The sequence below is a fragment of the Tympanuchus pallidicinctus genome, unplaced genomic scaffold (genome assembly GCF_026119805.1).
Source record: "Tympanuchus pallidicinctus isolate F22 unplaced genomic scaffold, pur_lepc_1.0 scaffold8, whole genome shotgun sequence".
NCBI lineage: Eukaryota > Metazoa > Chordata > Aves > Galliformes > Phasianidae > Tympanuchus > Tympanuchus pallidicinctus.
Genome location: NW_026294802.1, coordinates 54,892,874 through 54,908,008, shown reverse-complemented (window position 1 = coordinate 54,908,008; position 15,135 = coordinate 54,892,874). Strand labels below are relative to the sequence as shown.

The following is a 15,135-nucleotide window of genomic DNA, read 5'->3' as shown; positions in this document are numbered from 1 at the left end:
ATGTCTCCACTATCTCCTTTCTAATATGACTGAACTCTGAGAAACTGAAGTGCACATAGCACGTAGCAGTGCGGGGTGTTGAACAGCCTGTAGCTGGAAAGTGCTTCGGTCTTTATCTTCAAAGCTGTCCTGTCAAATACAAGGTCTTTTAAACATCAGAGGGATAAAGTTTCTGATTCTGAAGGGTTCGTTTCCCTCTAGGTTCTCCTCAATCAGAAGTTAAGCCCATATGACCCCCACAGTAAGCCAGCTCCAGGATTGCTGCCCTGCTACTTGCCCCATGATTTGGGGATGCTTGTATAGAGCAATCTTGATTTGCTCAATGTTTGTTGGGTTCAGTTTTCTTCATGTTAGTTCCTTCTTCCATCTTACACGTCTTGAGGCTTTTGCTGTGTGGCAGTGAATTTAATCTTATGAACTTAAAGGAAAACCGTGACTGGGACTTGGAGAATATTAATCTGTTGCAGAAAATGCTGAAGTCTGAACATGTGAGAATTGAACTAATGAGTTTTTTCCTCATTTTGGACTCTCAGTCTCTTTTTAGCTATATCCTAATTGCAGTGTTTCCTTAAAACATAATCTGAGCACTCAAAAAAATTTAAATGCATGCCTCCATTTTATTTTGTGCCAACCTTCTACCGACACAATACAAGAAATTAAGATGATTTACAGAATAACGTACCTTTCTCTCATCTTGCTGTCAATAATTAAGTAGTACACCAAAATCTAGTTGATTTCTAAAATGAAAATTCATTACATTTCTGGAAACTCAAACTATAAGCTCCATGCATTTTAATTAGATTGTCTGTTTTTGCATTTATTACTAATACAGTCCTCTTAACTATGATTTATTTGCTAAACAAAGTGCCATAATCCGTCACTTATTCATCTTAATTTCAGCAAAATTAAAGTAGTAGCTGTTATATTACACCTAATTGCACTTGCAATGAAAAGAACGGAGATGTTAATCAAAATAAATTGAAGATAAACAATAAAATCATTAAATCTTTGCTGCAGTAAGTGTAACTAATCAGTTTTGACTTGAAGCGACCGAACACAAATAATGAATCTGTCAGTGAAGACGCGCTCATTAAATACAGCCTCGTCCGCTAGGGTCCTGCAGGCAGCCTGTAACACACATCCCTCTAACCCTCTGGTGCCTCTCTGCTATTAGGTGAAAGGAAGAGAGAAAGAGGAAATTGTATACCATTTTCTGGACTGAATCTATCTATGTATTGCAGTTTGATTAAGTGAAAATGCAAATATCACAGCTATTTAGTAAGCCCTGCAACCGCGGTGTCAGCAACAGAGAAGGGCTATTTTATGTAGCAACCAGCAGGTCAGAGATTAGAAAAACAAACAAATAAGCAAACAAAAACAACAGAAATTCAGAGATATGAAGAACTCAGTTCAAAAAGTTACTGGAAGTATTTAGTTTCAAAGCAAGTCACTGAAGTTGGTATCACTGCATTAAAGAGGTACACGTTACCCCAGCACAACTACTGATTGTAGTCCTCTGCTATACCTGCAGCGTAGGGACAACGCTTGGATTAGTAACAGAAGCTGTTCTTGTACTAATTATCTTCCACCATTTACCACTTCCGACCTTACTGCCTTATTACAGGTACAGAAATGGGAACTCCAGGTATTTCCAAATCTGTTGTTACGCTGGCAAGGAGTTCAGTATCTCAAGAGCCTGCTGAGCTGAGTGAGAGCAACCAATGCTTTTCTACATCAGCTTCTAAATTGTTTATTTAATTATTTCATCTTCCCAATGGAGTATTTGTCAGTAATCATTGGTGAGCAGGAATTCACATAGAAAGAAGCAATTCTTCTTACAATAGACTTTGTGGTACCTCTTCATCTGATGTAAGAGAGTAGCTAAGTGTAAAATAGAAGCAGTGGACCTGATTCTGTGGTCCTCAGTTGGGTTTACATAGACTCAACTAGATGATTATTCTATAGGAGAGCATTATTAGTTTCTGAGCTGCAGACAGTGGTGTTTCATTTTTTTTCCTGTGTTGGTTTGTTTTAAACATTCCTCCCTGTGTTGTATCAGTCAAACAAATAACAAACAGTAACAAATAATTAGCTTAAAATACTGACCAGGACAAAGCTTCTGCCTTGTTTTAGAATCGTAACATATCCAATCAACATTTTACAATGCTAATTCTTTCTACTGTATTTTAAGCAGCAGTCAGTCTCAATTACGCAGTGACAGTCTAACAGTTAATATGCTCTAGCTCAAGCACATCAGAGAATTACACATTTTTAGTTTACTTTTTGTTATCTGCGGATAAGAAACAGTCATAGAATCATAGAATCATATCATATCATGGAATGGCCTGGGTTGAAAAGGACCTTAAAGATCATCTAGTTTCAACCCCCCTGCCATGGGCAGGTTCACCAAGCACCAGACCAGGCTGCCCAGAGCCAGACTGATAACCCAGTGCCCTCCGAGCAGGAGGATTACTTCAGTTCAGTTTTCTTATTTCCTTCTCTTTCCATATGTATAGTAGATCTTTGGGTTGTACCAAAGGAAAATGGTTTCACATGGTTTTACAACCTGAACTCAGGGTTAATGTGATTTGATTTCTTTGAATAATTAACATAGTTTTGCTGTTGTTTGGAAAACTTGTAATTGATGGACCTTATACTTAGTTTCTTTTCTGAATCTTTCCAGAATTTATAAAGCTTAGCTTGGGACCCAACGTTTCTCAAGGCCCTAATTTAGAATGATTTATACGGGCTCTGATGATTTGGCGAAGATAGGTCATTTAAGAAATTAAATATTGCCTTTTTTTCACTGATAAGACAATAAGCACTTAACAGAAGTAGTTAATATTATTACTTCTAATTTACAGAAAAACTAATAAAGTCTGCAAAGTGGATGGCAGAAATAGGAATCAGGCAAGGATAAAAACTTAGCAGAAGTATGGACCAGATCCCACATTGCTTAGTCAAAATCTTCGGCTGACTTCAGTAAAAATCTACCTTGAATGAAAATGATAGAGATGTGTAGCCATATAGTAGCCTGTCTAAAGTTACTCTGACAATCTTATTCCAGTTGCTTTCAGCAGGTTCTCTAAAAAAAAATTCACCAATACAAGAGGCACTAATTGGACCCCATGTTGGGAGACTTTGCAGAGGAGCTTACAATTGAATGGGCCTTTGGAAACTGAACTCCCTCTCCTATCTAGATACGGCTTCTTGAGGTCACAGTTAAAGCACACCAGGGGGTCAATGTAGAAGAAGGCTGTTTTTTCTTTACTAATGCTTTATCTTCTCTGAAGCCAGAATACTTCAATATTCAGGTTTCTTGATATATATCTTTATGCTTCTTTATTTTATCTCCATGTTCCTTTTTCTTTTTCTTTTCTTTCCATATGTAAAGAGTTTTGGACTTTGTTCAAGCAAAACATATTTTCAAAACAAAAGCATTGATCATACATGGTTATGAATCTGAATGTGCCTAGTGATTACAAACAGAGGACAACTGGCTGAAAAGGAAAGATTCCAGTTCTCTTTAGCCCCATGCTAGCAGAGAGATTAGGTACCTACGCAGAGCTTTCAAGAAGACAAGGTGAGATTTTACTTTGGATAAAAGGAAGCAGGTTTGGAATAAATAAGTAGATCTGACAGCAGGCAATACAGTGCTGCCATTACACCAAAATAAGATTTAGTCAGACGGGAGAGAAGGAAGAAAATATAGGTCTGCTAACTACCTTCAGGAAGTTGGGGATGTGAAGGAGAAGAAATGACAAAGAGATGCTACAGAAGAACCAAGAATGGGGTCATGGAAATCAAGGACAAGATTTAAAAATGAGAATTCAGACAACAGTTCCGAATGATGAAATGCAAAAGAGGGTGAAATTGGAATAACTGGAGTTATTTCATCTTTACTATATAAGTCTATAACATTTATGTATTAGGACTCTTAGGCACTACTTTGGTGATAGTTTGTAAGTAGGATAGTTTGTATAAGTACATAAAACAATCATTACAGACCTATTAAAATAAAACAAATCAAATCAAAACAAACAAACAAACAAAAAAATCCAGGTGGACACACTTCCTTGTTTTCATGCATGTTTGCATGCACAACAATTTGATGGCTAAGCAGAGATTCACTACAGCAACACAATAAACATTGTTTAAGCTCAGACTGAAGCTAACTAAGTAGGAAAGATTCTTTAGGATTAGATCTCAGTATATCAGATTGTAACTTTGCAGTACAACGGTGTAAGAGGTCACAATGTTGGCAAAGGAACAGAATTATTTTGAATGCCAGGTTCCCTCATAGATATGAAAAAGTAATTATGGAAACTTGAGCAATGTGCTTTTCCTTATGACCAAATGTTTTGCAGTTTGCCATGATTTATTTCAGTAAAGCACTGGATTTAATACTGACTTTTCTATTTCTCCACTTTTACACAATCCACTGGCAGATAAAATTTGGCAATTTTATTATGTCACCTTGCACAGAAAACATAAAGTTTATAATGTTAAGAAGTTTTAACACTGCAAAACAGTAAGTTTCCTTCTCTGATGAAGCCCAAGGATCCAAAAGTGATTTAGGAGTTTATAGACTGATCACAAAATACATTATATGGAACACAATTGTTGGGGAAAGTCTGTCATTACCAGTTACCTCCTACCATCCTTGGGGTTTCTTTCCAACAGCTTTTGTTCATCATATAAACCACTTGAGTCCATGCAAGGCCATCAGTTTCTTACAGATTTCCTTTCAAAATCCCACAATTATCCTGGTTACGTTTCTGATTCCCTCAAATGCTGCAATGCAGATAGACCACATTTGACTATCTAAATGGAATCTTCAGCAAATAGCCTGTCTAATGCAATGACCTGTCCCCTTAAATGATTATCTGAATCCCCAGAATGTTTTCCAGGAGAAAAGCTTCTTAATTCCAGGTAGTCAGGACATGGCTCATTTCTCCTTGTACTTCGTGCCCTAAAACTAAGTAATCTCAGCACTCTATCCAACAGAGAGAAAAAGGCACTTCCATTCATTTTAGGGTAAGATCCCAGGCCATCTGTTTCTTTCTGCTAATAAAGAAAGTCTACACAACTAGCCTAGATTGTTCTGGCTCTTTAATATGGCTGAAATTTGGTGAGATTCACACTGTACACTGCTAGCGCATGCATCCCTGAAATTGTTCACACCAAGTAATACAATCAGATATATTCTAAGATTCTAGTTACCTTTAGACTATTTATAAAGGTTTGCATTTTATGATATCTGAGGAACGCATGGTCTATTTATAAGCTGTGTTAACAAAGAACTGAAAACAATTCTTGATTATCTGCTTCCCATTGGACTGGGCATCCCATTGCTTTTGCATAGGATGAGAAGCAGCTTATCTGTAGTACCTGTTTCTGTAACAGCTTAAATATTTACTTGGGTAAACTTTCTCAGTTAATTAATCTAAACATCTTACACTCTCTTTCAATGGAAATTATGTGTTTAATAGCTTGATTAATGTTGTGTCTCTGGAATATCTGCAGGAATATTTATTTTTACTGCATCTTTTTAGACTGAGAAGGTGAGAACTGAGTCCAACATTAGAGATGGAACTGTACATACATACTCATCATAGTTAATGTAATGTTGCTGGCTATTTTTAAATGTAACACATTTTGCCTGGATAATGCAAATTTGAGGAAGAGATGCTCTTGAACACACATTGCATTGTGTAACATCAGTGTTTATTCCCACTTTTTTACACTTAACAGATATTTTAATGTCAATCAATGGGGTATATTTGATGTCATTTCCCTCCCCCCCCATTCAAACTCTGACCACATCATCCTAATCTAAGTGATGTGCAACTGTTCCTGTTTCTTATTACTGACATACAGATCTCCATGTTGACATTCCCAGAACCACTCTTCATCTTCTATAGAGGGTAACTGCACTCCAGCAGACATACTGATCTTAAACAGGTTGCATATTCTTGTAGGTGATTTTTTTAGATCCCCTCAGAACTTATTCTCTAGACTCAGTAAGTAGTTTTAAAATTTAATTCGTGAATGCGTTCCAGCACATCTTCCTTTATTTTCTGTGGTTGACAAAACCTCCTCTACATTGCCTAGCAGGAGGAAGTTCAGTAGATCTATTTTGCCTAAATTTTATGTAAAATGTTAATGCAAACAATTCACTTCACTCTCTGTATTCTCATTAGCTTTCTCACTTTTCTACCATACAGTCCGCTGGACTTACAAAATCTCTTGCAGGCTTTCTGCTTCTTAGTACTTGAAAAAATCTTGTTTTCATGTCAGGCTATCTGCTCCTCAAATCCTCTGTCATCCTTCTAATCTTCTGTGCATCTTAGCCACAGTATTTTATCCCTGTTCACTTCAAAAGTTAAATTTCTACCTTGAGAAAAAAATGTAAGTTTGACTATACTTGAGCCTTTCTGTATCTCCATCATCCATTTTTGCTTGTCAGCTTCCTTTTTTGTTCAGGATTATGCATGCTTTCTGTTGCACTGTTATGGTTGCTCAAGTAGCCTCCATGCTGAGTCTAAGGATTTTAATTTCCTCACTTCTGACTTTAGGGTCTTTTTAACTAGCTTCCTCTTTTTTTTTTTTTTTGTACAATCTCTCCCCTGAGGATGTTGAAGTTAATTATACTGTGGTCACTATTACTTAGTGGTTCAACTTTAGTTACTTTATAAACCAACTCCTGTGTATTACTTAAGGGAGGCTTTTCTTCTCTTGACTTAAGTCTTTATAGCTCTACAATTAAAACAAATATATATATATATATTTCAAAACTTTTTTTTTTTTTTTTTTTTTTTTTTAACATCCCCGCAAAACTAAATGGAAAGTCTAGGAAAAGGCATATACTTAAGGATAATTAGTAACAAAGACCAAGGGCATTACTGACACACTGGTGAAATGCCATCTAGGCTTCCTAAAATTACAATAAATCAAATTTATTAATGGTATCTCCATTTTAGAGGCAGAATTATTGGAGTATTGAGATTCCCACTATAGGATTATAAATTATTCTGCAAAAGATTCAGAACCAGTTAGAAAAGAGCACTTCCAGCAGGATTTTATCCCTATTTCAGAGGAAGGGAAGGTACCTGCAGTCTCGCAAAAACAGTCTGCTGCAGTTTACTATTTAAAGCTCCTTCATTAAATACAGAAGGGGATGGTACTTCCTAGCTTGTGGTATTTCCTCATTACATCTCAATGTGGTACAGTTACAGTAATTACATAAATAAATTGACTTTTTATGATGTATAAAATGAGTGAAATTTGGAGAAGAGCACTTTGGTTTGTGTCCTGGGACTTTTTCCCCAGTGTGGAATGGAATCATAATGGAATCAAACATATCAAGAAATAACAGTGCTCTTATTCTTCTTAAGTAACAAATACAGTTTGGGAAGAAACCTCTCCTGTCTTGTGAACCTGCAGTGTGTCAAGAATAAAGCTGCATGTTTTACGTAATTTAATAAACAAAGGACAATTATAAATGATAATAAATGGATCATCTGCAGGTCAGCCACGAATCCCTACATTTCTAAATCAAATTTCCACACAAAAGTATGAAGTTAATCTTGGTTTAACATTATGCAGTTCAATCTTGGCTTGACTTCATACTTTCCCATTGCCCAAACAGCTGGCTAACATCGCAGAAGTGCTATTTCATTTTTTTCATAATGTGGCCATTTCTGCAATGGAAAGAATCTGGAACAGTTTAAAGCTACAAACTGAAGCACCACCTGATCTCCCACAAAGCAGAAGTTCTCCTGAAATCTCAGTGCTTCATGGTTTCTGTAGTTCTTCAGCTGGGCTTCAGGTTGAATTGTGTTTTTTTAAATCTATATTCTGCTTTCAAAGAAATATAATGGCCAGCTAGATCAGTAATTCTTTGACCTGAGCTTTATCACTAGCTCCAGGTATTGAACGATGTGAGAAGGAGCACAGACTTTTTCAACATTCCAAAATGAAATTTAAAGAAAAGAACAATTTTTAATAATCATCCTCTGACCTCAGTTTGGATGCTTGGATTAGTTTTCTCTCAAAAAAGAGAAAATAGGGCAAACTGAAAGAAAAAATAGGATTTTTGTGTTTCTTTAAAAATAATAGTTAATTTTAGTAATTTTAACACCATTTTTTACGGTGGCAGACTTGTGATTCTTTAATTCCTTAGGTCAACAACATAAATGCATGTTTAAAGACCCTGAAACAGAAAATATGATCCATGTTGTAAGTGATCCAAGCAGTGGAAATAAGAAACAGAATAAAATAGATTTTCTGAACTGATAGCTCTAGTAGACATTTTGCTAGCTTTCCTGTAAAACTGATTAACTTTTTCTTTATATTTCTCATAGGAGATTCTTATGGGGGAAAATGTAGTCTCTTAAGAGACAGCAGCACAAGGAAATGTTTGCCATATTTAGATCTCCTTTCACTAAAAAATGAAGAGGTCATTTCAGGTCAATCATCCTGGGCTCTTTTCTTTAAGGGAATGAGTCTCCAGCATGGCTCTTTATATGAAAGGACTTCATGGGCCTGAGTTATAGCTATTGGTATAATCACGGGTTTCAGAAATAAGAATAGTTATTTCGTATTTCTTTGTGAATGGAGAATGAAAAGGTCATTCAGTGTACGGTACTTCAAACACTTAAAAGGAAAGGTATTTCACTGCTTACTTAGCTTTTTATGTACTATATAGAAAGTACGCATAATGTCACACTGCTATGCAGACGCAGAAGGAAAGAACCTCTTTCGCTTTATGAGAAAACTTGAGATACCTCTGTGTTTCTTATTTTGCCAAGGAAACCATAAGGTCTGTGAAGTCATGGATGACATGAAAAAGATAAACAGTCCTTCCCTGGTATTTCTCATATAAGATTTAATGGAGATCAAACTAAATAATTCTGGCTGATTCAATGCAGACAAATGGAAGTGTTTTCTTTACCTGGCCTTCCATCAACCTATGGAAACTCCATGCCAGGAAAGGGATTGGATTTTAAACTATAGATTTAAAAGCAACAAATCCATGGAAATATAAAAATCCACCCAAAGGTATCATATAAAAACAGCACTGAGAAAATACTTGAATTTATGGGAGGCTTGGAGAGGATTCTTAGATACTCCCCTGCTCTTACACGCTTCCTTCAACACTGCCAGTATCCTGTGTTGGAGACAGAATGCTGAGCTAGACAGACCTTTGATTTAACTTGTCAGTTATGTTCTAACAACTTTCCTTTTTGCTTTGTGTGTGTGTTAGTTCTTGTAATTTGTTTTGTATTTCCCAGAGATAAGTGGCACTTTACAGTTACAGATTACTGTTGCAGAAAACAAGTAGATGTAACTATTTCCATCTGTATGAGTAGGTACATACGCCAAATTATATACATTTGAGAGCACAAACCAATGCCTCTGGAGGCTAACCAGCAGTCCTAGCAATGCCTGATGAATCATAGTTTGGGAGCATTGGGAACAGGCTCTTTTTTTCCCAAAGCAACATATGTGAACGCTTCTGGAGGCTGTTTGCACATATGATGGGCCAATGACCTGATCCACAACTCATGAGGCATACTTGTTAATGACAAGAATTACCAACTTGAGGTTGATTAAATAACTCACACAAGGAAAAAAATGTTATCTTTAACAAGATTTCTGTTGGTTTACAAACATTTACAAGGATTTTCTTAATCTTAGCCCACTGAGAATTGTGGAAAACCATACATGCACATTGTAATCAATGTTATTCAGGTAGCAGAATATTCTGTTTCAAGGCATAACCTTTTAGGTGCAGCTATTGATCTATGAAGCCAGCATTTTGTTTCTTGGCACTTCCATTGTGTGAGATGCAGCTGAGACTATTTCCCAAGTAAATCAAGATTACAGCACAGTTCAGAAGGGTTGTCACTAAGTGAGCAGAAGCAAGAGCTACGTTTTTTACAATAAAATGAATTTTCATTGCTGTGGGTACCTGAGGTATTAAAATGTAGGTTCAGCCATATTCACCCAAATTCATCCTAGAGGATATAACGTAAAATCTTTATTTCTGTTGTATTGAATTAAGCTTTTCTGGTTAATCTGGAAAGCATCCTAAGGCTTTCACCAGTCTTTTAATTCCTGGATTATTTTCCTTTGCCTGAAGTTTCCCTTCTGCTTCCCTTTTGTATGCTATTAATACTTCATCTCTTTTGGGAGGGTGATTCACGGTTAATCAGCTCATCCATTCTCAGACATTCAAAAACACTGCTCCATGGATAGGCCAGGAGGCATTGCTATAACCCTTATGTGGTTAAACCCCCTTTCCTTAGGGGCTTCGCCACTGCTACTGCCTTGTAACTCTCATACAATTACCATCAAAAGATTGGACCAGCTGCAGACCTTACTGCCATCAACAGAACTACAGAAAATGCAATTTGAGCTACCTAGTAGAAGCTGATTTAGATAAACATCCCAGGTAAATAAAAAAAAAAAACAAAAAAAAGTTCTACAGTTTGGAGGACAAATGAAGTAATACTAGGCAGAGAGAAAAACTTCCTGCACTTGAACAGGAACACCTATGCTGCGTTTAATGATCTTATTCCACCTGTTTTTATTGATTTAATTCCTCTTTATTACTCTATTCTTATTAATCTACTCTGTATTACTTTATTTGAAGTAGATCAACTTCTTTTTGAAAGGTACAAACACATTGGCTTTCAGATCAATTCTCCACACCTATTCCATGATCTGTGTAACTGTAATACTTCCTGCTCAAAAGTTCTGCCATTCATATCACATTATATAGGCTGAGAAGCCGCTGGTGAAAAGGCATCTACAAAGGGCTGCTGATATTATTTCTTCCCTCAGGGTTAGGAAAACAGTCTCATTACAAATCAGTTACCTACCAAATACACATTTCACTGAGAAATGTTTAAAGGTAATCCCCAAACACTACTTTTAAAAGCCATTTGTTTCTTGCATTTGTTACTTACCAGCCCACACCAGTTCATCCCCCACCTCTGCTGCCCTCTCAGCCTAGTGCATGAAATTCAATTCTTACACCACTTAATACTCAGGTGAGGATTGGTAGTGCTCCTTTTTCTCATCACCCCAAACATTTCAACTTGCAACTGTAAATATATCTTCCGGGATTCCCTGCGTAACCACTTACCTTAACTTTGTGCTCATTACCTGAAGGAGGACCCAGCAGGCACAGCAGAGATGCGCCCAGCTCAGCGCCAGCCCTGTGCCGAGCAGCCAGCCTGCAGCACGCAGCTCTTTCTAAAGTGAACTTCTAACGTTTTATTCCGAGCTGCAGATCATCTCTAACTCCAAAAGCCAGAAATTGTTAAACTCCCTAGAAATTACCCAAAGATTTCTCACAACCTCCTGTAAACGTTCAATAATGTGGGGGTACCTGTTTGCTCCTGTTTGCCAGCTCCCTGGAGGCACGCTTTCTGTCTCACTCTAACTTCTGGGTTAATTTGTGTGCTCCTTTCAGCGGGCTGCATTTCACCTCCCCTCCGCTTCTCTGAGAAGCCTCCAGTCCCCGTGTGACATTACTCGGGCTCGCAGTACTTCCTACTGCCCTTCAGCAGCTTCTGTTTCTGTACCAGCTGCGTAGGATGTTCTATCGTGATTCTGGAGGAGCATCAAGCCCCTCGTTGTGGCAACTCGTCTTTTCTCTTAGCCTTCTCGGCTGCCCTCAGGCTCCGGACTTTTCTTTCCGCCCGCGGGCCGCAACGCGTTATCGTCACGCACAGCGGCACGGAGACGCTCGCCTCCTCGCAGGGCTTTACGGTCCTGACCCTCACCTGCCGCGGGCATCCATCCCCAGAGCTCTGGGTCGCGCCCGTGGAACACTTGGGCCCTCTCAGGGGGTGGCTGACCCGCCAGCCCCCACTGCGGGACGCGAGGAGCGGGAATGGGCAGGAAACCAACATCCGTCCGGCTCGCGCCGCACTTCAGGTGCGTCCCGCGCTCGGCGCGAGCCCTGCTCCACCCGCCTGAGGTGAGCCGCGGGGGCGGAGCCGTCGGGAGCGCGCGGCGACCGTTACCGCCCTCCCGCCGCTGGGCGCGCGGCAGTCCGGCTCCCTGCCAATGGCCCCGCCGCACTACAGCTCCCGGCAGCCCCCGCGCCGTGACTCGGCTCGAGCGACGGCGGCGCTGCCCGGGATGGAGTGAGGGGGCGAGTGGCGGAGGTAGCGCGGCCCGCCGAGCTCCGGTCCCCCTCCCCCTGGCTCTCTCTGGCTCGGGCCTATGCGGCTCCCCAGAGACCATGGGATCCAGGATCAAGTGAGTGCCTCCCCCCTGGCCCCGCTCCCTGAGGAAAGCTGGAGGGCTCCGGAGCGAGAAGGGCACTTCCCCGCCCTCCTCCTAGCTCCGTGTGGAGGCCGCGCGGGCGGGACCCCGGGCCAGGCCGCGGGCCTCGGGTGTGGGGCGACGAGGACGAGGGGCGGCAGTGGGCAGGGCGGGAAGGCCCCGACGGAGCGGCGGGAGCTGCGCGGCCCTGAGGGGAGCAGTGCCGATTCCTGCCCGCAGCCGGCCGGGCCCGGACCTCTGGGCGGCAGAGCGGGGCCCGGCGCGGCGGCACTGGGTTTGTTTGTCAGTCGGCGCAGGCCTTTAGGAGGAGTGGGGCTGCTGGAGCCGGAACGTGTTAACTGTCAGCACTGGTGACATCTGTTCTGGGGGTGCGGTAGAGTCGGGGTTGATCAAAGCCTCGTTGCCTGCGTTAGTGCCCTGAAGGAAGGGGGCAGCGTGGCTGTGGCACCTCTAAGCTTCACTGCCAAGGGAGCTTGAGGGAAGAAGGCGAGAAGTGCTGGAGCTGGTTGATCTGCTAGGCCTGCGGGTCTGTGCCCTCAGTACTTCTTTTATTTTCATAAACCTTTTAAACAGAATTTATATCAGTAAGCACTACTGAGCCCGGTTCATCCATAATGTTGTTCCAGTTGAATTCTGTTCACCTGAGACTGGTGGACGTGCAATAACACTACTGCCGAGTGGGGTGCTGATGGCTGTGTGCTGGAGAAGGGCATCCAGTCAGCCTGCTTTTCCTCGAGCAGTGTCTTATCAGTGCTGCTGAGCAATTGCTCTGCGGCATTTAACATGTTGTTCTTCAGGGTAACAGAGGGCTTTAACTTTTAACTCTGTTGCTTAATGTAAGACTGAATGTAAGACTGCAGGACACATCCTTTGTGTGTTGTACCTTTAAGTTTCCTTGCTCCTAGGCTGGGTGGACTTAAGTGTGTTGGTGTTTTAAGAAAATGCAAATGGGTACTGAGTGATTGTAGTGACAGTGCTGAAATTATGTTTGATTCCAGAAAACTTGTTTCTTTTTCTAGGATGGGCATAAATTTTGCACTTCTTTGAAATATGTGCTCTTAGCTGTTGCTACAAAAAAATCAAGGTCAGAAAAATGAATTAAACTCTTTGCATTCCAAGTAAAGGTAGAACCTAAAATTGTTGCCATTTTGGCAGCAGAGTGAAGGTTTTGTCTGCAGCTTGCAGCTGTGGGCCTCACAGCTGTCACCTTTGTATTGGTCACTTAAAGAATATGGTCTGAAGTTACTTTTTATGATCTTGTTTTAAACCAACTGAAAGACTACCAAAGACTAACTTGAAATGTGATTCCACTGTATATGTATCAGATCCACAAGCAGTGTTTGCCTTCTCTTGCATTTTGATTGATGCCAAAGAATCTTGAAACCCTAGCAAAATTCCTGTAGTCAGGTTTCTTACTTCTTGCTATAGATCAACAGTTATGAGGGATATTAAGCTTCCTGGCACTTGATCACTGCGATATGCTCTGCATAAAACCCAGGCGTATGTGTCAGTTATATTTTTGATGGATTTATAGTAATGAATCATTAAAGTGAAAGACTGCTTAAAGAAGGTTACCAGTAGCTGCATCGAAACAAAGTGGAAGAAATTAGGAAGCTGCCAGTAATCCCATAAGCTTTGGGCTTGTGTATAGCCTCAGGTGAATAAAGGTAACACTGGGTTCTGCTGTTGAGTTGAGCCTCGCATTGGAACATTGGCGTGTGCAAGGTGCTTTGTTCCAGAGACACTGACAAAATAGGAATTTGCTTAACCTGGCTGCTCTCACTTCCTGGTAACCTTCAGTGTTAAATGCTTTTTAAATGTGTTCGTGCCAATCTTCATTTCAGAGGCAATTTTGTTTCACTGCTGAAAGAAGAGAACCCTAACATTAGCCTGAGACTTTTATCATAGAGCTTGCTATGTACAGAGATGTAACATTTATCTACTTAAGGAATGGAATACATGGCAGAAAAGGTGAAAATATAGGGTTGGAAATGTGATTTCTGAATTGGATTTGCAACTATGGACTCGATCTAATATATTTTTCTTGAAGAGTTGATAGATATCAAGAGTTTATTCATAAGTCCCTTGCACTTTGGTAACAGAGATTATTTTGACTGTAACAGTTGTGTAAGGCTTAGTTTAAAAAATATTTCATTTTAAGATTGAGTTTCCTGTGAATTGCTGTGATACTACAGCTATTCATACATCAAACAGATTTGAAATAATTCCTATGAATAGGGTTTATCACAACAGTATTTTTTTCTCATAGAACTCAATTTAAATTACTACTCATAAAAAATTGCACTTTTCTGATTATTCGGTCATCAAACAAGTAGGGTATTTACACACATGTTCCATGTATTTTTTTGGTCACATCTGTGTTGTTCTCTTGATAACTGACCGTGGCTCTTTAAGTTACCTGGAAGTTTTTTGGAGGGAAAAAACCGTGTGTGAGTTTTGAAGTTCATAATGCTGTGAACAACGTCAGGGATGAGATTTCAGTACAGTGCGTGCGTGGTATCAGCTGTCTGCAGGGGAGGCTAACAATCATAAAAAGGGGCTGCAAAATATACATATTAGTGCATGTTTATGCTGTATTTGCAGAGTGTATGAAGTCTCACAGTGAGTTGTTTCCTTAATTCTGCAGAAAAGCTTTAAAATATTCAGAATTTAACAATGACTTCATTCTCCTGCTGACTTCATTCTCATACTGAGGTGTTCGCTTGTTGAATGCAGTCTTTAATACCAAGTTTCTAACTTGGCAAAGTTACTTTTACTGAACTGTTTGTAGAAATAAGTGGATGTTTGTCATGGGATATTAAAATATAA

At 39.9% G+C, this 15,135-nt stretch overlaps 1 protein-coding gene across 10 annotated transcripts in view; it reads left to right on the top strand.

Annotated features, from left to right (window-relative positions):
* The first annotated feature begins 12,117 nt into the window (after positions 1-12,117).
* DENND1A (DENN domain containing 1A) overlaps positions 12,118-15,135 on the top strand; it is a 170,900-nt gene continuing 167,882 nt past the window's right edge. For 3 of the 10 annotated variants that reach the window (XM_052668122.1, XM_052668119.1, XM_052668118.1), the window contains exon 1: positions 12,119-12,279. In XM_052668122.1, the coding sequence (XP_052524082.1) occupies positions 12,263-12,279 (17 nt within the window). In that variant the 5' untranslated portion in view covers positions 12,119-12,262. Of the gene's footprint in view, positions 12,280-15,135 lie in introns of all 10 variants that reach the window. The other 7 variants (XM_052668128.1, XM_052668125.1, XM_052668123.1 and 4 more) reach the window with 4 other exon arrangements.